This window comes from Rissa tridactyla, chromosome 17, assembly GCF_028500815.1.
Source record: "Rissa tridactyla isolate bRisTri1 chromosome 17, bRisTri1.patW.cur.20221130, whole genome shotgun sequence".
Classification (NCBI taxonomy): domain Eukaryota; kingdom Metazoa; phylum Chordata; class Aves; order Charadriiformes; family Laridae; genus Rissa; species Rissa tridactyla.
This window is the reverse complement of record NC_071482.1, coordinates 2,395,704-2,417,534: the sequence shown is the minus strand read 5'-3', so window position 1 is coordinate 2,417,534 and position 21,831 is coordinate 2,395,704. Positions and strand designations below refer to the sequence as shown.

Genomic DNA, 21,831 nt, shown 5'->3' with positions numbered 1-21,831 from the left:
TCTAAGGGCTGCAAGCCACATGGACCCCACTTACCCTGAGTAACTGAACTAAATATAAGGGAATTTTTGTGCTATTGTTCATCTATGCTTTCTTTCCTTGACTTCTGGATCTGCCACTCTTCTCCCCATTTTCACCACCATATTCTATCTCTTGTAATTTCTTTTCGTCTACATCAGTGTTCTGCACTGTAACCTGTCACGTTCAGCCTGGCATAGTTATTCAGTGCTCCTCAGGGGCCTCAGCTGCACTGGAGAGGGACCGTATTCAGAGGTATTCTTTTCGTGATGTCCTTAGCACTGCGGGGATGCAAGTTCCCTGCCTCCCTGAACGCTGCAGTGCAAGCATGACACAGGCTTACAAAAACACTACTTCAGAGGCATCTCGGGAGAGCCGTTAACCGAAGAAAGGTTAGAGACATGAACTGTTGTGTCGCAGGGAATTTCAATGCGTAGGTTCTCCACGGGCTCAAATAAAAGCATTGATGAATGGTAGTTACTAGATTCTATCAGCTGCTGCTGTCTCTTTCCTCCTCTTAGCTGCTCTTGTGCTCTACCTATGTATTACTGAAAGTTAATTGTAGGCGGTCTGTACGTAAACGATCACGTTAACTGGCAGTGATTCTTACGGTATGATTTTTTCAGGTATCTTTGTCAAACTTTATCAGATTGATAGCAATTCCCATGTCCAGCTTTGGTGATAAAGTAGCTGGAGGAAAGTTATGACCGCTAGAAAGTTTGTAGTGATTTATGACGAGTCAGTTGTTTTATTTTTCTCTATTAAAGAGATAGAGGAATTCCACAGAATGGTTTATCTGTGCTTTTGGAGTTACCTGGTGCTGTGCAGATCCCCAAGAACAGTCTCTACCAGTGGTTCGTATTCTTCATGGTTCATTTATTAAACTGTGGAAGAACAAAGGGCAGCCAGGATCCCAACTCTGATAGCTAGAATTACTCTCTAATTCAAATTAATCAAGCAATTGAAAGACAACACAGTAATTGATGGATTATTTTGACAGAAAGCTCTGCTCTGTCAGTGTTTGCATTGGACCCCAGCACTGTACACAGGGCTGTCCCTTGCTGATCACTCCGGGCAGCTATGAAATCCACATAAATGCTCGTGGCCATTCCAGGCTCTTCCTAACTTCCAATGGACTGCTTGATTCATTCTTATACTTCTGAGACTTTTATTGAAGCTTTTACTCTTTAAAATACAACATTTTTTTAGTCAAATACAGAAACATGCATAAAGTTACTTCTGTATCTCAGCTACCAGGAGGATAAACTAAGATTCAAAAATCAGTGTTCCTAAAACTTGAGCTCATGAGACTGCACCTTGTATGCTTAAACAAGGAGGCTGGACTGAAATGTAACAGTTTTGTGTTAATATTGCTCTAAAAGAAAGAAGATAGATAGAACTCAAAGGATCTTTCAGTCTTAGTAACTAGACAAGAAACAGAGGATGTGTAAAGACCTTGAGGCAAGAGCTTTGATAAACTATTATTTTCTAGAAGAGCTAGGTAGTTGGGAGCAAAAACCTCAAGCTTAAATTTTAGCATAAGTAACGTAAAAGAAGGCATTAGTCAGATAAAATGTCCACTAAGAAGGTTGTGGCTCAAGAACGCCATACCAAGCAGTCTCCATCAGGTTTGACATCGAATTTTTTTTAGCACTAACAAGGTAAACCTTGTTTGTTCTTCTCAAAGTTAGTGCCTGTAGATAGCTGGATTGTTCACGTACCCTTTACATTTTGCTGGTTTTTGAAGGGATCATAGGGACTGGATTTCAGTTACTGATCACTGATACGCTATGCTGTCATCAAATAAAACTTGCGCATTGTCTGTACAGGGAAACATCTGTGCATTTGTGAAAATTAAATACAGCTTTGAACTGAGGATGGGATAGTGAGCCTCTCTCTGTATATTTCCAGCCCCACAAAACTGCCAGATTGCGATGCCTTATAGATGTCTGCAGAAATCATGCCATCTTGGTGGTAAAGCTACTGTGTTTGAACCAGATAAGGTAGGAGAGACTGTTATTTTGAAGTAGGCTGTAGTGCTGGTTTGTCTTGCTGGTGGACAGTAAAATATGCATTGACGTCAGAACTGGCTGATCAGCATTCAGTTCATGAAGTGGGTCAGGTTTGTTTCTAACACACTCATACCTTTCCTTTATCAGTACCTCTCTCACGGTAATCTCCTTTGCTCATATTACTATTATAACAAAAGATCCATGTGGCTCTGTGGAGCCAGGCAGATTGAATTCTGTTGGTAATTTTAGAAGAATGGATTAATTATAGCTCTGAAGCGGGTATCCCTTCTAAAGGATTTTTAGAGGTACAAATTAGAGACTACCTCATATTGCTAGATGCACAGCAGAAGTTGCAGTGGCTCTGGCAGGGAGCTTCCATTTCTCAAATTGCAAATGGGTCTGAAATCTTAGTCTGGTTCCATTTTTAACAGGAAAACAGATTCCATTTAAATGATGTATGTTCAAGAAATTATACCTTTCTAAAGTCAAGATTATTCTAAAGGGGGTAATGAGATTGAGAAATAAAATACCGCAAATGTTGAGAGCCAATATTTGCAGATTGCACAAACACAGAGTTTATTCAGCTGAACACAATGCTGCAAATGATCATATTTTTTTAATGTGCAGATTCAGGCAAATGTTAAGAAGATAAAGATCACTCCATTCTATAATCTCAGTCCTCTGGTAACGAGTCCAATTTCAGTCCTCTTTGAATTCTGTGTCTGGCATTTTTTTTTGAGGGCTGGCACATTTTCTCCTTAAACACCAGTAACGTTCGTAAAATCCATTTCTCCGGAATGCGAAATCTTAACATTGTTCTTAGGTTAAAAACTATTACCTTTGATCCATAATGATTCTGGTAAATCAGCAATTGCAAAGTAGAAACAAGGTGGAGGGGGAAAGAGAGAATAAGAGACTAGCGATTGCTTTGTGCTTAATTGAATCCTGGCCATTCCAACACTCCAAAAAGTGGGACAACTAAACCAACAGTAAAATAATTAAAAATTGAGGAAGCCCAATGGACCAAGCATCCAGTATCCTATCTAAATCTTTAACTTCTTTGAAATGGCTTTCATGGATGCTATTAATTCTTGAGTTCTTAAGAAATGGCTTAACATCATTTGAAGGCACAAGTGTAGAAAGCAAAACGGAAACAAAAAGAGGTAACCATAATAATTTATGTACTCTAACAAATAATGCTGATCTCCCCGCACAGGTAATTTTCTCCAACAATATAATATAATTGGATTTCTAAAGATAAGAGCAGATTGCTGAAATATACAACACTGTTTTTAAGTCCTATGTTACATGAAAAAGTCCAGTATGCATTAGTAGGTGCCTTTTATTGTGGTTTGTACTGTTAATGCATGCTATTTTTTCAGCAAAAATTCATAACTAAAGAATACTGGTGTTCATTACCATGAAAAATGGAAGAAATAGAAGGTTTAAAACTGCAGATCAAAGACAGAATGAAGGAACCATTTTCCAGGTTTATAAGACACATACCACATACTCCTAGACAAGTACACAGACTCATGAGGAATTCCGTACTGGGTCAGATCCATCTAGCAGTGACAGGGAGAGTATACCAGGCTGGCCATTTTCTGCAGCCTGTTCCCTGTGTGCACGTCCCTATGCCCAAACCCCAGCAGCCAGTGTTGTATTAGTGCTTGTACAGAGTGCATCCTTAGCTACTCTTTCTAGTATCAATTGTGTATCAACCTTTCATACGTGGATTTGCCTAATAAAACTTAATCGTCTATGCTGTCACAAGACTATCAGATGCAAGCCAATTGTTGCTGTTCCACCCAGTCAAGCACTGTCTCAACAGCGTAAGTTCTATAATTCTATTGCCCAGAGAGGGACTAAAGGTAACAGCCTTGCAAGGATCATGCCATTTAGTTCTAAGATATCCTTGCTCTTGAGCTACTTTTGGTAACGATAAATAAAATTATTATGTGTTATGAAATCAAGCATGTAAAGATAATAGTAAAAAACCAAAAATCCTAATCCTAAACAGGAAGCTTCTCTTATATTGATCGGTCATACTTAAAGACTCTATTCTGTCTTTTGCTGTTCAGATTTGTTCATGTTTCTTTTTGAAGTGGCTCTCACATGCTCACATTCACCAAATAGCTAACTGTAAATCCAGCCTGGATAGGCAGAGTTTCACTTTCTTAGGAATTGAAATCTTGTGTATTTCTAAGCAGGTCATGCTTTCTAGAGCTGTGCTTACAAATATTACGTGCATGTACTTGTGTGAATCTGATATGAAGATTTATGAGGGTGGCACCTGAATAGGAGCTGCAGTTCAGAGATAAAGATTGATGTTTACCTACAGTACTAAGAGGATGTTGAAAATCTGACAAATTCAAGATAAGTGAACGGAGAGATCAGATTTAATGACACCTACACAGATGGCAAAATGCTTCTGAGAGAATAAATTGCTTCATGTCTCCTGAAGTATTGTCAAGGTTGCCAAGCCAATTATGTGTGAAGAAAAGTCTCCTCATAGAGAATAAAAGAATTCACAACAAAAGCGTAGCTATGATAGGAAAAAGGCAGGTGACGTACAGCAATTGGGGGATTTTTCTTTTATGTAGAAGATTTTGTTGTTTCCCCCTCTGTTATTACAGCTGAAGTTGCAGTTGTTTCAGAGCTGAAGGAGGATGTAAAAGGAAGGATAGCATGAATGTTATATGCAGTGTTTCCTATGTAGATTTGGAATCTGAGCTGACCTTGACCATTTGCACCTCCAGAGTATGGTGACGTGCCAGGATGCCATTGCATAACAGTTCACGCAACTGTCAGGCATTCTATGTGCTTGCAGAGCATGACACTGTTATGGGTCTCTTGTGGGGTGACCTTCAAATAGTCTTTCTGGCATTGTAGCCTCCTTACTGATAGGCAGTGGGGCTCTTCTTTGATTATGGACAAGTGCCAAAAGTTCATTGCTGTGAGATTGGGTATCTGATTTTCTGACTTTGAACAAATACAGAGACCTTGGACTGATGTTGGAGATTTAACCACTTGAGGGTTCCACCTGTACCAGCTATTTACAATGTAAGATGTTCTCCTGTAAGAAAGTATGTTAATTATCCGGAGTACAATATTAATTTTGGGACATTGGGTTAAAAGGGTAGAATGAAGCTTAAATATTTGTCTTTTAAGTTTCCCGTTTGATTGTTGACAATGCAAAAATAGATGAGGGAAAAGAGTGTCATCACAAAAATGACAGCTCATCATTAGCAGTCAGCACACAGATACATAAATCTCTAAGGACCTAGCATGACTGTAGATCCGATTTAATCAATCACTGTTTCCAGCAAACTCAGTCATTCATATTTGAACTAGAGTTTATCTTTTTAAAAGTCCTCAAATTTCTAGTCAGATTTTTAAAGTAATCAATCCACCAAATACTACTATGCTGCCTAGAAGATGAGTCTAAAACAAATCTGTTAAGAAAAATGATGAAATATAACTGTTTCAAAGTTATTTATGCCCCAGAGGCCCTTTACCAAGCAGTTTGCTTAAGTCCGAAGGCTCTGATCATCATCTTTATTCAGTAGATTCTCATGAATTGTTTCTTGCAAACTGAAGCCATGGGCTGCAGCTCCTTATTTGTCACTAGGATCCCTTTAACAGATTTGATGTCAGATAAGCCCTGTAGTTGTAGGCTTGAAGGGAGTATGACAAGGCTATCTAATGACCAAATCACCTTTCCTAGAACAGAGATCTATTTGTTCATAACAAAAGCATTTTGGGGAGGAAGAAAAAAAGGTAAAACTGCATGGATATAAGAGATGTATCTATTCTTGCTTTGTGTGAATGCAGACAGTGGGTATGGTTAGTGTGAGATGAGAAGTGAAAAGGATTAATTTACTTAAAATAAAAGGCAATTTCTGATCGGTCGTTGAGACAGTGATGAAGTATGTGCAGAGTACTGGACTGTATAGTTACACCTGAGGGAAAAACACATAAGGCCAATGTTTACAAAAGGAAATGAGACTTAGCGCTTCCGCTTATACCCTGATGTATTTGGGTCACTGGACTGAGATGTGCCCAGAGTATGTGATGTGCATTAAAGGTGGCAGAAAGTTTATAGCAGAATTACAGCATCGAATTTCAGGCTGTGGAAATGCTGAGGCAAAAGTTTTCAGCAGAGTGACTGGTTTCTATTTGCTGTTTAGAGAATGACCAGGCAGTTCAGTTATGCTTGGCCGTAGCCTGGGTCAGTCACTGATTTGTTACTTGAATTTGGGCTACTCTATTAACTTGTGTGTTCCAGTGTCCTCACCTGTAAAACTGGTATGCTTTTTCACACCCTAAAACCCCTGATAAGAGAGACAAATTCCATAATCAGTACCTTGAAATTCCTAAGCGCAAAGAGCGGCTTTATGCATGCTGCAAATATTTTGAAAGATGCATTTTTTTTGTGGAAGAACACCAGTGGGAACTGGTCTAAGTGAGGTTAGATATTTATATTGCCATATCTAGCTGTTCCTTAAAGATTACCACAAATGAGCTTTAGAAAAAGGAAGGATAAAATGAGGACAGAATGACACTGATTGCGTGTGTGTAACTGTGGCTGATCTACAGTTACCAGTTGTTTACCTGAATCAAATGGACCACCAACACAATGGACTACATAAAAAAGTCCATATATTTTAATATAATTTACTATGAATGCCCCACAGTAATATTGCTGCTGAATGGAATAGTGACTGTTTTTATTACCTTAACAGTGTATGTCACCCAGTGTAGAGATTTTCATACTGAGAGCTGGGTGGTTGCATAGTCTTGATTATCTATTATTCCTAATTAGTGCACTTCATTAAAGACAACTAAAAATACCTGCTTATATTAGTGGTACTGCTTAACACCATGTAGAGTCCGCAGTGCAATGCAGTAAGGAATCAGAGGTAAGGAAGCTATTAAAGAGGTAGTCATTGTAATAAGAATTAACCAGTGGTACACAAAGACTTGGAATCTCTTTCTAAGTCTTGTAGACTTCTTGCTGAACTCTTTAGTGACCTCAAAGTTAAAAGGATTAGTGAAAACAGCCAAAGGCCTATGAGATCATGCTGTTTGTGTATGTTTCCCAGATAAATTTTGAACCCGTTGCTTGCCCATAACCAAATTTGACAGAGAGCAGGAACCTCAAAAGGCAAAAACATTCCTGCAGGTTCATGTATAGGTGTTAAAGCAGTGGGTGGTATGTCTTACCTGTGGAAACAGTTGCAGAAGGAGCCACAAAAATGATCAGAGGGATGGAACACCTCTCCTATGAGGACAGGCTGAGAGAGTTGGGGTTGTTCAGCCTAGAGAAGGGGAGGCTCCAGGGAGACCTTATTTTGGCTTTTCAATACTTAAAGGGGGCTTATAAGAAAGCTGGGGACAAACATTTTGTAGGGCCTGTTGTGACAGGACAAGAGGTAATGGTTTTAAACTACAAGAGGGTAGATTTAGACTGGCTATTAGGAAGAAATTTTTTATGAAGGTAGTGAAACACTGGTCCAGGTTGCCCAGAGAGGTGGTGGATGCCTCATCCCTGGAGACGTTCCAGGTCAGGTTGGACAGGGCTCTGAGCAACCTGATCTAGTGGAAGATGCCACTGTTTATGGCAGCAGGGGGCTTAGACTAGATGACCTTTAACGGGCCCTTCCAACCCAAACTATTCTGATTCTGTAACTTATTACAAACTAAGGAAAATCATAGAACCATAGAATGGTTCGGGTTAGAAGGGACCTTAAAGATCATCTAGTTCTAACCCCTCTGCCATGGGCAGGGACGCTTGGAAAATCTTGGAAGACAGAATAAAAAATGCTCTAGAAGCCTCTTCAGTTCTGATGTTCCCAAAACTGCTTCTTCCGCCTATGTTCATTTTTTATATATGTTGCAGGAAGAGTTCTATTAAAAGAACTATTGGAGCTCTTGTGTCCTTCTGTTAGGAAAGCAAGCAAATACCTTTACCGTTAAGCTCAGTATAAGTAGTCCGGTTCAATTTCCATACAGCTTCTCTAGAACAACTCCAAGCTAAACCTACGCTTGGTAAGTTTGCGTTTAATATCTCTGTATTGCTTTGATACTGAAGGTTCTTTTGTGGTTTTATAGCTCATGATGTATGATGAGAGAGCCAGGCTCTTTGAGTAGCACAACCTATACAAACAGAAGTAAATGAAGCGGTACCAGTAGTGCCAGTACTGTGTCTGCTAACCACAGTTGTTTATCAATTTTGCTATCTGCTGATCAGCACCGCATTGTGTTAACATACCTCTGAGGTATTCGGCGCTTGATAGTACTAAATCAACAGCCTGATTACTGTTTATCAACACTGTTGACTTTCACAGGATTCCTCGAGTCACGCCAGCATGCAGTATCACTCTGCAGGAGCCTGGTTAGCTACAAGGGTAAAGCTAGCATTATCACCTTACGAAAAGAAACACTTTCTGTAACCTTCTACTGCATAGTTTGTTCCTGTGTGGAAGAAGTGGCAGGGAACAGTTAAATCATTGTCCACACAGGAGTAGACCAGGGACAAACATAAACAATGTTGTTGTGCTTGACAGTCTTTGCATGTCACTTGCCAGTGCTCCACTCTGTGTTTTCCTTTGGAGATATAGCTGAGCAGTTAGTGAATTGAAGCCAGTTTGCCTGAAAGCCTTAAAACCAAAGAATATTTGTCCCTGTTATCAGATCTCTCTCCTTGAGATCTTCTTTGCTTTAGTATTAACAGCATTTGTTGTCACAGAGAACATACAGAGTGGCCTGCAATGCAAGTGGAATAGAGGCCTAAGCAGTAGAGTGGTAATTCTGGGAGCAACAGGGAAAAATGCTGGTTTCATTGAATTCCATGAGAAAACTCCACTAAAGTGGAGCAAGTATTTTGATTCATGGTGTGAACAGGCGTTATCTAAAAACTTTGCTCCGATGGCTTTTATTAAAAGCCTGATGAATAAGAGCCTTGTGTATTAATACTGAGGAGTGTCATGGAAAGAGTGTATTCAAAATGGGTATCTGCAGTGGATGTAGGAGGGACTTTTAGGATCTTGGCAGGACGAATAAAGAATGCTAAAGCAAATGATATATGAACTAAGCAAAGGGAGCAAGCGTGGTAGTATGACCTAAGAGGAACTGGAGGATCTGGGCTCTGAAGAGCTCCAAAGGCACTGGTAAGAGTGGAGTGGAAGGCCACAGCTACAGATCGGAGCACCAGGGAGTGGTAGCAGCCACCTGAAATTCTGCATTTTGAAAATAATCAGTTTCAGTTCAGTCATAAAGCCAGCTTCTTCAGTATTAATGTTGCTTGCTGTACAGTTCTAGTAAAAAATAGAAATGCAACCTGGGAAAGCAGCAATAGGGGAAGCTAAAAAAAAATTGTATCAGACTTGATCTGACTTTATGTCTCTATGCAATACTGTCTGTCATCTTGCTTTTTACTATTGGATTATTACAAATGGTGACTAATACTGAAGTCCCATGGGACCCATGTCTGGTCCCATATTAAGCCAGAAAAAGAAACATTTAAAAGAACTGCTTAGTTGTGGAACGGTAAATTTCAGTTGTAGATTGAAAGGGCTGTAGACAATCCCAGTAGCAGAGTTTCCTTCCTAGCAAAAGGCTCTGTTTTCCCATGCTTGTTGCTTTTGGCAGAGTTCCTTCCTGCCTCCCTCCCATCTCCAAAGTTGATGCTTTTGTTGTCAAAATTTGTTGTGTATTCAAGGCTGGAGAGCACCTAAACAAGATTCAGGGAATCTCAGATTCAGTACTGAATCTCATATCTCTTGGCAAGTAAATAAGCTCATATTATGCATGAATGTCAGTTTGTTGAATTTTAGTGATAGCTGTTTATAAACTTCGATTTAGCAAACGGGTAGAAGTTTGCTCAAAACTCCTACAGGTTGTGAAATTTTGCAGAGTGTTTTAATAATTACATAGTTGTCATGAAAATAGCAGTAGAGGACGTTCGGCATCCCAGTAAATATTTTCAGTGGGAGTACTGATAAAAGTATTTGTGATAGAGCCTTTCATGAACGAAGGTGAGCTTTCAGATCTAGTCCATGCATATAATTATTCTTTGTCACGCAACTAGAGTTTGGAGTGACTTTCCCCTTAATTTCTCAACAGATTTTGGATTTGGAAATTTCTATAAGAGTGGTGAACCTCTGACGACATGGTGTGGAAGCCCACCATATGCAGCCCCAGAAGTCTTTGAAGGACAGCAATACGAGGGACCCCAGCTGGATATCTGGGTATCATTATTCTTTTTTCAACTGGATTCAAGTCAACTTTTAGGAATCTGGAACAAAGGAATCATCTTTGATTTTTCTTAAGCTGCAGACAAGCTGTTCCTCTTCAGCTTTATTTCTTGAGTGTCATAAAATGCCTCTTAACATTGAATAGAATTGAAGTTACCTATCCAGGTGGCTATTAAATGTACACTGTAGGTGTATGTTATCCCGCTAGAGGGAAAACTAGCTCCTCCAAAACTCTCCTGGTTGAAGGCATGAACTTTGCTTTTTTTCCAATGCATTTAGTATCTTCTGTGTTAAGTGGGAATTGAACTTGTAAGGCTGTAAGTTCTTGATGAGGTTAAAGGGATTCTGAGCCACTGAAACACAAGAGGGATGATGACTGCTTTGCTCTTTGGGCTGGAAACAAGCACATTTGTGCCACAAACATTTCTACTGCAGGCAGCTGTGTGTTTTTGAATTGGTGTGTCTCCATCTGTACTACTCTTAACGGAAGAGGACAGAGAGCGCAACCCACATTCCTATGCAATGGAAACGGGACTAAAATGAACTGAAGAAATTCTGTGCACCCTTCACGCATTGTCAGAGAGTGTTTTTCATTCCTAATTTGCTTTTGTTTGGGTTTTTTTTGTTTGGTTGGTTTTTAATTTTAGTATTTTGGTACTTACCATGATGGATTCATATTCTAAAGCAACCAGAGTACAATTCGTTTGTCAGTCTCTGCTCTGGCATCAGATTTGCAGTGATAATATCGCACATAGCATAACATGGGCACTGTCATTTTGGTCAGAGCCTGTTATGCGAACAGGGCAGTTCAATGAAAGTCACCTTTCAGCTGCTAATCTAATTTAAATTAATCTAATTGCATTAACAAATAAAAGCTGTACTTTTACTTATATTTGTGTGCATGCATGTATCTCTCTATATACATACACATATATGTAGCTAGTTAGAATTTAAGAAAAAAAAGGCTACAGCCTTTTTGAACCTTTAGTAACTGACAAATAAACGTACAGCAGACCGCAGCTATGCTTACTCTTTCAAGTAGCACAGGCACTGTTTGAATGTCAGAAGTGACTCTCTGAACTTTGGTAAGTGTTCTTTAAATATATAAGATCCTAAATTGTTAACAATCTGCCTGCCCACAAAGAGAAGCACACATGTGTTTAAGATAAAATCATCATCATCATCTTCACTTATCTTCTGAGATGAGTTAAAGAGTCTGTATTTCTGCACCATCCAATCACAGGATGGGTCTGCTGAAAGTGCTAAGCTTGCAGGAGGAATGCAACAATCGACAGTTCAGTTTTTGGCAGGTTAAGGAAAGAAGAAGTACTTCTAAAAATACATATTTAATTTTATTAAAATCTGTGTACTTACAAAGTTTTAAGGTGAATGTTGAATGCCTACTTTTTCCCCTTGAGAAATCCAGTGCTGTGGCTGTCTATTCCAACTGATTGGCATGAGGGTCTGCTGTGGTTATTTCATCTAGTGTGGCGCTGTATTTTTTTCGCATATACTGCAAGACTATTTCCACTTGCAGCGCCAATTAACTTGCATACTTTCAAAAATGAGTCTGGCAGTTGGAGGAGAGCTCTTGCCCAGATTGTCTCCTTTTGCTTATATCAAATAATCTGTCATGCTTAGCACTGCATACAGCAGTGCAGAATTACTAGTTGGTGTTCCCCAGAAGCTGACCGTTCAGGAAGTTACCACTGTCCCTCTTACCCAGGCTTTTACAAATTGGTAAATGTAAAAGGTTATAGTTTCTTATTTTGAGGGGCTGCTGTTTAAGGTTTGTTTTTGTTTGACCAACATTGAGATTAATAAAACGTATCTCTAATTCTCACCTGAAATTGGGGCTCACTTTTCAGGTATCATTCAGTCATCTGCGTGGAGCTTCCTGCTAGCAGCCAGAGTCTCTAACCCATTACACTTCAGCTTACCTGCTTATCAGCACAAGGTACTGCAAGCCTAGCCATTATGGGTTAGCTGACTGTTCTTAATGTTTAGGGATCTTCAGAAATCTAACTCCTCCTTGTACAAATTTCCTGTTTCTGCAGAACATAATTTTAATTTTTTCTCTGACAGGATTTGGCTAGCCAACCTCAGGGACTTTGCTTCTGGCTTGGAAAACAAAATGACTATTCTCTTTCTTACAGAGCATGGGTGTAGTTCTTTATGTTTTGGTCTGTGGAGCATTACCTTTTGATGGACCAACGCTCCCCATACTAAGGCAACGAGTTCTTGAAGGAAGGTTCAGGATCCCTTATTTTATGTCAGAAGGTAACAAGGTGTCCTCTTATGCTCCTAGTGTTGTAAACCTTGAGTAAATTCTAGAATAATGTCTGTTGCAATAGAGCAAACGGTGGTGCAGCTGCACACTAGATTATGGTATGGCAGACTACTCATTTTGCAGAGAAACACAAATAAGCCTAGGTGAGCTGTATGCCTTTGCAGTTAGGCTGCTGCTAGGCAAACCAACTCATTTTTCCCTGTGCAATGCATGGAGATTGCAATGTGGCTGTACTTATGGGCAGGGAGAGAGTCGAAATGGAAGCTGAAGGATCTCTCATCCTACTGTGAACAGAAATATGGGGATGCAGGGGGAGAGGCACATTTGTGTAGCAGTTAGCTTTCATCCTGCAAGTCCACGTACATTTTAATGTGGAAAGAAAATATGCTGAGAGCAATATCGTTGTCAAACCTAAGTTGTGGATTGGGTGTTTCCTGGTTTTTGACAGTGTCTGCTAACCAAAGGCAAAAAAGTGCACAACCAGTTCATATGCCAGGTTCTCATTGTCCCGTATCTGGCACTCCCGTGTGTGACGTGAGATCTCTCTCCCTCAATTAATTGCCCATCTGTTGGGTTTCACTGTTCCTCATGCCTCTTCAGACAAGAACAAGCGATTCACAGAGGTTGTTTGAAGCTTTAACAGTTAATGTTAGCACTGTACTTAGAAGGGCGCAAGCAGCTTCAAAAGAGGTATTAAATATTACTATTACCCTAATGTGGGAGCTGTGTAGAAGGAAAGGCACTGTTGAGCCTTACCATGCATTTAAAGAAGTTGGGCTTTTGTCCTTCTTAATGTGACTTACAGTCTTACTTTGAGAGGTTGTTTTAGCCTTCAGGAAATGTATTTAACACAGAAGTTAGGTAGAAGTAAGGCGGTTTCCTATTGTCGTGCTCTGTATTGGTAGGGCTCAGGTGAATACATGCGAGTACCACTCAACAGGTTGGTAATTTTTTTTCTTTCCCCCAACAGAGTGTGAACATCTGATTAGAAGAATGTTGGTCCTAGACCCATCCAAACGGTTAACTATTGCTCAGATTAAGGAGCACAAGTGGATGCTTATAGAAGTTCCTGCACAGAGACCTATTCTTTATCCACCAGGAGAGGAGAATGAGCCTTCCATTGGAGAGTATAACGAGCAGGTCTTACGGCTAATGCACAGTCTTGGAATAGACCAACAGAAAACTATTGAGGTAAAACAGGTTCAAACAGATATTCGTCCCTGGAGGGAGGGTCTCCTGTTTTGTTTGGATGACTAGAATTTATTACCTCAGTTGCTTGCAACATTCTTTATTTCAACAGTGAAGAGAAAAAACACAAAAACAAAACTGGTGGTGTATTTTACCTAGTCAGGCCCTAGCAAGGGTAACCATATTAAACATGCTGTGCTGCTGCCTCCTTGTCCTACTCATGTTTCAGTCTGTGCCAGCAGATTGCTCAGGAAGAGGAAAGACATCCCTCTAGAAAGTTACCTAAAGATCATTCCTAGTGGAGAGAAGGTGTCTGTGTTATGCAAACTGCAGGGAGAACATTGTGCAGTATGCCCACAGCCAACTTCACCTGTGTGCTTTATGCTGACCGGACACACTTGTCTATTCCAGTCCAAGGCATCCATTGCCCATAGAGGAAAACATGTCAATGAAAAGGCAGCACTCTGAGAGAAAGGATGCTCCTCTGGGTCAGAAACGCAAATTGGAACCCATGGAAAAGAATAATGTGTTCTGGTCACATGTCCCAGGACTAGGTACTGTCCTTTCAGTGTATTAACTATTTAATTTAAACAAGCACACATTTAAAAAAATTTTGTGGCGATTGCTTTAAGCTAGAGGGTGTATAGAAATATAGTGTGCGCTGTGTAAAAAATGGTAGCCCATTAGGGCTGCCTGTTAAAATGGTGATACTTGCTGCTGCTTACGATTGGTCATTTCTGGAAATTTGTTTGTTAGCTAAGTTGATTCTTAGGTTTGGAAGTAAAATAAAGGAGCCGTATTAGGTTCCATGCTGTTAGATTTCCTGGGAAGGGGTTGGGTGAGTCATTACTTCTCAAATGGAGAGAGAGGAGGGAAAATCAGAATTGAAAGTAAATTCATTTTGAACTTCTAGGAGGGTGGAAAATGAAATTCAAAAAGGAGCATAAAAGCAGTAAGCAGTTGAATGTCCGTCCAGTCCCAAATCTTGCTTCTTACCAAACGTAAATGCTAAGACTCCCTATGGAGTTGATACTTTAAACCATTGCGGAGGTTGGCAGTTTGAGTACTTTTCTGCAAGAAGAGGCTAGTTTCTCTGTTTTGCAGAGGCTCAGTTCCCCATTGCTTCTAGTGACTTGGAATGGCCATGTATTCAGGGGGCCCTGGAGCTCAGTCCCTTTGCCAGGTTCAAATCTTTGAGGGTTCAGAGTAGCACCTCAGTGTTAGTTAGCTACAAGTACTGTTGCAGCCCAGAACATGGCAAGCTCCTGTGAGCTTGCCACTAAACTAAGGTTGATGGGTTTTTTGCCTGGCACTCTGGTGTGACACTTTCTCAATTCAGAACAACATTTGCCAACCCCATTGACTCTTGAACATCATCATCTTTTCTGCTTTTCTGTTTGGTTTTTTTTCTCCCCCCTAGATGGCAATTCTTTCTCTTTCCTGGTCTTGTTGAACATAGAAGATAATGCATATTTGGCTGTACCCACACTTTTGTGCCTCTCTTTTTCAGTCTCTGCAGAACAAGAGTTATAACCACTTTGCTGCTATCTATTATTTGTTGGTGGAAAGACTCAAGTCACATCGGAGTAGCTTTCCCGTAGAACACAGAGTTGATGCTCGTCAGCGTCGGCCAAGCACCATCGCTGAGCAGACAGTAGCCAAGGTAAGATCTCATTCCTAGCAGAGCTGGGCTTAAGGCTGTTCAAGACATACTTCTCTTTCAAAATGGTGTTTCTACATAGATTCACTTAGAATCCAGTGCTGTTTTCTGATTTCTATATTATGTAGACTTGCAGCATCATTTTGGAAGGACTTTTTTGAATTTCCCTCCTGTCAGAACTGCATGATGACAAATCAGTTGTCTGGCAGGCCTCCTACAACTGTTCCTACTGCCTCCTCCCCACCCCCTAGTGGCGGGGCGGGGTGGGGGTTTAAAAAAAAAAAAAAAAAAAAAGAGGAGTTTGGTGGAGACTGGATAAGTTTTAAATGTGAACGGGAAGTTGACTGCATTCTAAAGTCCAAAATGCAAATGCAAAGGTTTTGGCTTTAGTGGGTATCTGTGCATGGGTTTAACCTTAACTCCCAGTTTATTTCCTAGTTAAAGTACTGTGCTTGTGCTTCTAATTAGAACACTTCCATTTTTGAGAATTTCAAGCTTCTGCTGGGAAGTCATGGGTTAAAATGTTAGAGAAATACCGTTTCTGGAGACTGTGCAACACTTGGAGTATCTTTAATGTGACTGACAAACGAGCTGTTGAATTTATGGAGAGCTGTGCTAGCATGGAGGCTAAAAGCATGCAGGCGCTACTTAGTGTTTTAAACATTGTCGCTCTAAAGGGACCTGTTGAAAATAAAATTGCTTTCTCCCCTGCTGTTCTCTAGATATGCTTTCTGTCTCCCATAAAATGAAGCATGGCAAAGAATAGTAAAGAGGCACCCAAAAGAAAATATTAGGACCAACCTGTCTGGTTAAGATGCCCAAGTCATTGTGGTATCTTAAGTACCTGATAAAAATATCATTGTCAAGACTAAATAATGTAATTTCTTTTAAGATTTGCACCACTTGTTCCTCCTGTGACCCAGCAAGAGTCCAATTTCATGGGAGACTTCGCAGCATGGCTGCAAAACCTCTATGTGTATAGAGCCAAAGTGACGACTGACTAATTGATTTAAGTCTTAAGGATGTCACATTTATTTTATCAAGAGCAATTCTGGGTGCTCCTTACATCTGGTGCCAGCCCTTCCCGGAAGGCTTTCCACTTAGTATCCTCTCTAATTATACTGACTGATTCAGCTACAGGCTCTAAGGCTATTCAGTCTGCTTCTTCCCTAGTAATTTTCTTCAGAAAGGTCATGTACAGTTTATCATGTCTTATTCCAATAATTCTCAGGTATTTTACATGTTCTTTTGTTTCATTAAGATACACAGACATTGTACAGCGTTTGATTTCTATTAATGCATAACAGGAAACATGAAAGACTTGGTCTAAGATGACTCAGATTTATCGTGGTCTCAAGTAAATATTCTCACAAGTTCACAGCCTCCTAGGTACTGTATTGCTGTTGTATAGAACAAGTGCCCAGACTTCACTTCCAGGAGAAATCACAACCATGCTGCTCCATTTTTGCTTGAGGCAGCAAGATGCTACTTGGTTTTGGATTCTGTTGAAATGAAAGCCAAATCGCTTCAGATATAAAAACAGAGGCCCAGGAACAATATGGCTGACAAAGATTAAAACCAGCTGTTTTCTTAGATAGTAGCTCAAAGGTTAGCAAGACACAGTATTTGAAAGCAGGTAATTAATTATAAGATGTAGTAAAAGCAGGTGGAGACAGATGAACAAAGAGGAAGAAAAACCCTCCTAGAAGGTAGTTCCTTATTGTCCTAAATTCCTGTACTTTCTAGACAGGTTACCACTTTTTCCTCAGGACTGCAAGCAATCTTGCACTTATCCTGAGTAACAAGATAATTTGTTTTCACACATGGTGGCACCACAGGCTGCTGGATAAGGCTGCTTGTTTCCTTTTTGACAGGCAAGTTGTGTGGATACTGCACCTCAGGAAATTAAGGTTAAGACACAGTGAAAACCACTCGTTTCCTAATTGTGCTATGCTTGCCTTTCCCGAGGCACTCCCCTCCCTGCAGCCGTGCTCCCTCTGTTAAAATACGTTATTTCAGATCCAGCCCGCTCTATTCTCTCTCGTACTTTTTCCTACAGGAATGAGTGCATGTTAGAAAAGTCATTGAAGATAGCCCTGTGCCTCATAGTAATATTAAGGGTTGTGTACTGAATATAAAAAGTAATTCTAGCATCTCAGAAGTTGGAGGGCACCAAAGGGTCCCAAACAGTGTCTTTACTAGTAAGTGCTCAGCTTCAATAAGTAGCTAGCTTAGCGGGGTTGGGGGTTGGTTTGTGTGTTTTGGGGGGTGGTGCTTTTTTAAAGTCTAAAGACTGTGTAATTCATTAAGAATGAGGAAATCAATCTTATGCTTCTCCTGCTGTGGAAATGGGATAGCTATTGTTTCTTTTTAATTTGTGACTTTGAATGTTGTTTTCTACCTAAAATTGTTCTGGTTTTGGAGTTATTAAAATCTTTTTTAGGCACAAGCTGTGGTACCATCAGTTAACTTGCATTCACAAAATGCAAGGTTGTTGCAGTCTGCAGGTCTTCCCTCAGTTTCGGGAGCAGAAGCCTTTTCATTCCCTCCGTCCAGCTGCCAGGGAGAGACAGCATTTATGGAGGAAGAAAGAGTTGAGACGCCAAAGGTACAGCTTAAAATCACCCTAATGTTTTGTCAAAAATTATTAAGGCTAAAAAAAGATTGTCGCCTTTTAAATTACTGCCTAGTAAAAGCACAGCTAGTGGTAGTAGCTGTAGCTCTTCAATAATTAATTGAAGATCAGTTCCTTCTGACACGGTAGAGTTCATCATCCTAGCACAAAGCACTGTAGAGTCTGGGCCAGAGCATTTGCTAATCCAGACTAATGTCACCTCATTGACCTTAGTGTGCCTCCTGTGTCTTCACACTTGCTGAGCTGGAGAATCCTGCTGCTTCTCTCTGCTTTCAGCAGCCTTTTCCTCAAAGATCCTCTGTTCCCAACCTGCTCCCAGGCACATGCTCTTAAGCATATGCTGTCCCCAAAACTCTGGTCTCTCCAGGAAGTTCTCATTCCTGGGTAACCTCTCAGGATAGACAGCAAGTCAAATACAAAGACCTTTAGTATTTAAACACTTGATTTGTACATTTCTTGTACTAGCTGGATAGAACACGTTGTGCCTGTTTCTCTAAACTTAAGTATTCTCTGAGTGTCAGTGTTCTAGATGTTTCAGAGGCTTTTTCTGCTTCTCTCTTGCATGTAACTTTCAATAGCTATGCCTCTTTTTTGATCACTAGTGTGCCTCTAGCATTCTTTGCTTACATTCAATCCTACCACACTATGATTTGTAAAAGAAAAATCAGCCTACAGAAGTGGGTTTTTTTTCTTCTTCTTCTCAAACATATTTTTACAAGGCCTGAAGATTCGTCATATATTGTTTCTAATACAAAGGGTTCACTGCTGAGCATCTAGAGTAACCTACTCAGCTACTTACCCAAAAAATTCAGACAAATGAGAACAGGAAGGTATAATGGAACCTTAACCATGAGTTTCCATAGCCAGCTAAGGCAATTAAAATATTACCCACTTAAAATTCCATATCGCTGCCAATTTCATAAGCCATCCAAAAGGGTTGCATTTTTGTTAATTTTTTTGTTGAATGGTAAATAGCCAGCAGGACCTTCTGACTGTCAAAAGCTATTAGAACTGCAGCATCTCAAATAGGTTGTAGCAGTTGTAGGCCATTTCTGTAACTAGGAATGCCTGTAAAATCTTCACTGGAATCGATGTAAAATTGCGGCTCCATCTAATGGGTTTTGTTTCCAGTAATCAGACTGGAAGACCTTGTAAGCTTTCCACACCTCCACAGTTAACAGGCTTAACTGAACTTAACTAATAAGATGTGACAGCTCCACAGCCTTACAAATGCATGGTTACAGCTTAACTCTCTGAAGGGAACTACAGTCTGGTCTATTTTGCCATGCAACTTTGAGGTCTGTGACAATACTCTGCAGGGTAGCAAAGAATAAGTGAAGTACATGGGAGTTAGCAGTTAGAGCTTTTGTGAGGAAGGGGAATTAGCTTAAAAAAATTACATTGATGAGGTATATTGTTATTATTCTCATGAAACTTTTGTTGTTCTTTCACATATCACGTGGTATTATAACCTTAATTTCAGCATATTGTATTTCTCCTGGTGCCAGCTTGGGGGTTTGATTTCATGCTTGCAATTTTGAAGCTTTTATTGCTCACTTACTGGTTAGTTACCAGCACTTAAAGAGTGTGGCCCTGGTTCTCATTGCTGTTTTAAGTAACTCCTTGTGTGGTCTCTTACAGCTGGAAAGCAAAAAGCAGTTCAAAGATATTTGGAAATTAACATTTCAAACTTACTTTGCATCCCCCTTTGCTTTTATAGATGCAGTTTGACCAGAGTAGATCAACAAATGGTTACTACAGTGAGGTGGCAGATCACAATTGACTTGGGAATATTCAGTGTCTCAAGTATTATAGAACATGTCCGCGAAAGACTTCCAAGCTCTGATCCATGTGCCATGGTAAACTGCAGAGGGCCAACTGCCCACATGGTACTGGTTCTCTCTTTCCTTTCCAGCAGTAGAAAGCATTTGAATGGGAAAGTCACAAATGGAAAGTAATGTGTGACAGAAATTAAGCTTAAAGACGTAATCCATTAAATTAAAAGTGAGGCCACAGATCCAAAATTTTACTGTGCAAGCATTATCATTATACTGATGCTCAAAATATTTATAGCTATTTCTCAATACAGCATTAAATATTTTCCTAGTGTACTACCATATAGTCTGCTTGCAAGACCATTTGTTAAAAGCTACTGTTAATTGTCCGGATGCACTTGTTCTCAAAATATTGAAGAACTTTGAAGAAAATTCAGGAACGGTTCATCAACAGTTTTACATAAAGTCATGTGTAGTAGTGACAGGTTTTATGCTAAATGAGTGTGTTGTTTCATTCATATTTTAACCCAACCTGACCCTACCAAAACGGTAGGAGCAACTTGTGCAACAGGACACTAATTAGAGCTTCTAAGGTATTACAGAACAGAATACCCACCCCAAAACTTGGTACATGCAAGCCGTGGTCCTCAAAACCCAAGTAGTTGCATATGGCAAAGAATTAGCTAAGGTACAGAAGAATTCAGGACAAACTGATTCAGAGAATTAAAACAAAATTAAAATACCAGGAGTATTTTAGGTTGGAAAAGTACCTCTAAAGGCCCTCTAGTCCAACTTCCTGCTAAAAGCACATCTACCTTCTAAGCTAGATGAGCTCTGAGGTCTAGCTCTGAGCCTTACCAAGTTGAATGAATCCAAGGAGGGGGATCTCTAGACAACCTTTGTTTGCAGAGGAGCACCATGAATCAAATGGACTTTTCCTGGTAAGGGTGCATTTATTGTATTATTCTTGAACACAGCTCTGCAAGAACGCTGCAGAATTAAATACAAGACTGTTTTTTTATAGTGCTTATCTGAGCATGATAAATAAGCGTGGTAGGTATAGCAAGGGGAAACAATAATATTGTGTGTTCCATAAATATTTTGTATTTGTGACTAAGCTGGCAAAGGTTTTTAATAACTATAAAAAAAAAAAGCAGCCCTGGAGAACATAGTACTGTGGAAATAAGAGTATTTAGATTTAGGGACTTGAGTACTAAGAGAATGTCAGTGGTGATCCTACCAGGAGGGATTTGTTTGTCATGTACAATTCTTAACAAGTCTTACTTAACTCAGTAGATTATAGGGAGGTTCATGCAATTTAAATATCCAAGCTGCTTTCAGTCTACATGATAGGCAGACATTTCTTGCACTTTGAGGTGATGCTCTGTGCACATAATTGAAAGCTGTCCATCTTCTCCTTGTGCCATTTAGGTAAATGGCTGCCTGCTAGATCCTGTACCTCCCATGGTGATTAGGAAAGGATGCCAATCACTGCCTACCAGCATGATGGAAACTTCTATTGATGAAGGAATAGAGACAGAAGGCGAGTCAGAAGATGACCCTGCACAGGCATTTGCAGCCCTCCAGGCAGCTCGCTGTGGAAAGCGACGTCACACTCTGGCAGAAGTTACCAACCAGCTGGTGATGATGCCAGGCACAGGTATAGAAGTTAGCATAGATATCTCAAAGCTCATTTCCTGCTCTCAGCACTCAATCTAATAAGCCCAGGATGAAAAACACTAGGTTTTAAGAGTGACAAGCACAAGACAGAGTTTCTTGGTTTTGTTACTTAGCATTTGCTATAAAGGCTAAAGGGAAAAAAACCATCCAACCAAAAAAAAAACCAACAAAACCACAAGAAGACACCCCAAAACCTGCTGTACAGACAGTGTAAAACCAAAGCAGCAAATATACAGCTGGCTACAGTCAAGTACATCCCCACTAGCAACAGGTAAAGTCTGGTGAGTTGGCTTGCACTTTTTCACATAACGTCCCCA

General features: G+C 40.1%; 1 protein-coding gene across 2 annotated transcripts in view; it reads left to right on the top strand.

Annotated features, from left to right (window-relative positions):
- The window catches only part of SIK2 (salt inducible kinase 2), a 57,065-nt gene that overhangs the window by 26,997 nt on the left and 8,237 nt on the right, over positions 1 to 21,831 (top strand). For both annotated transcript variants that reach the window (XM_054223261.1, XM_054223260.1), the window contains exons 5-10: positions 10,156 to 10,280; positions 12,443 to 12,566; positions 13,547 to 13,767; positions 15,275 to 15,427; positions 17,868 to 18,032; positions 21,266 to 21,494. In XM_054223261.1, coding sequence (XP_054079236.1) covers positions 10,156 to 10,280; positions 12,443 to 12,566; positions 13,547 to 13,767; positions 15,275 to 15,427; positions 17,868 to 18,032; positions 21,266 to 21,494 — 1,017 coding nt within the window. The remainder of the gene's footprint in view (positions 1 to 10,155; positions 10,281 to 12,442; positions 12,567 to 13,546; positions 13,768 to 15,274; positions 15,428 to 17,867; positions 18,033 to 21,265; positions 21,495 to 21,831) is intronic.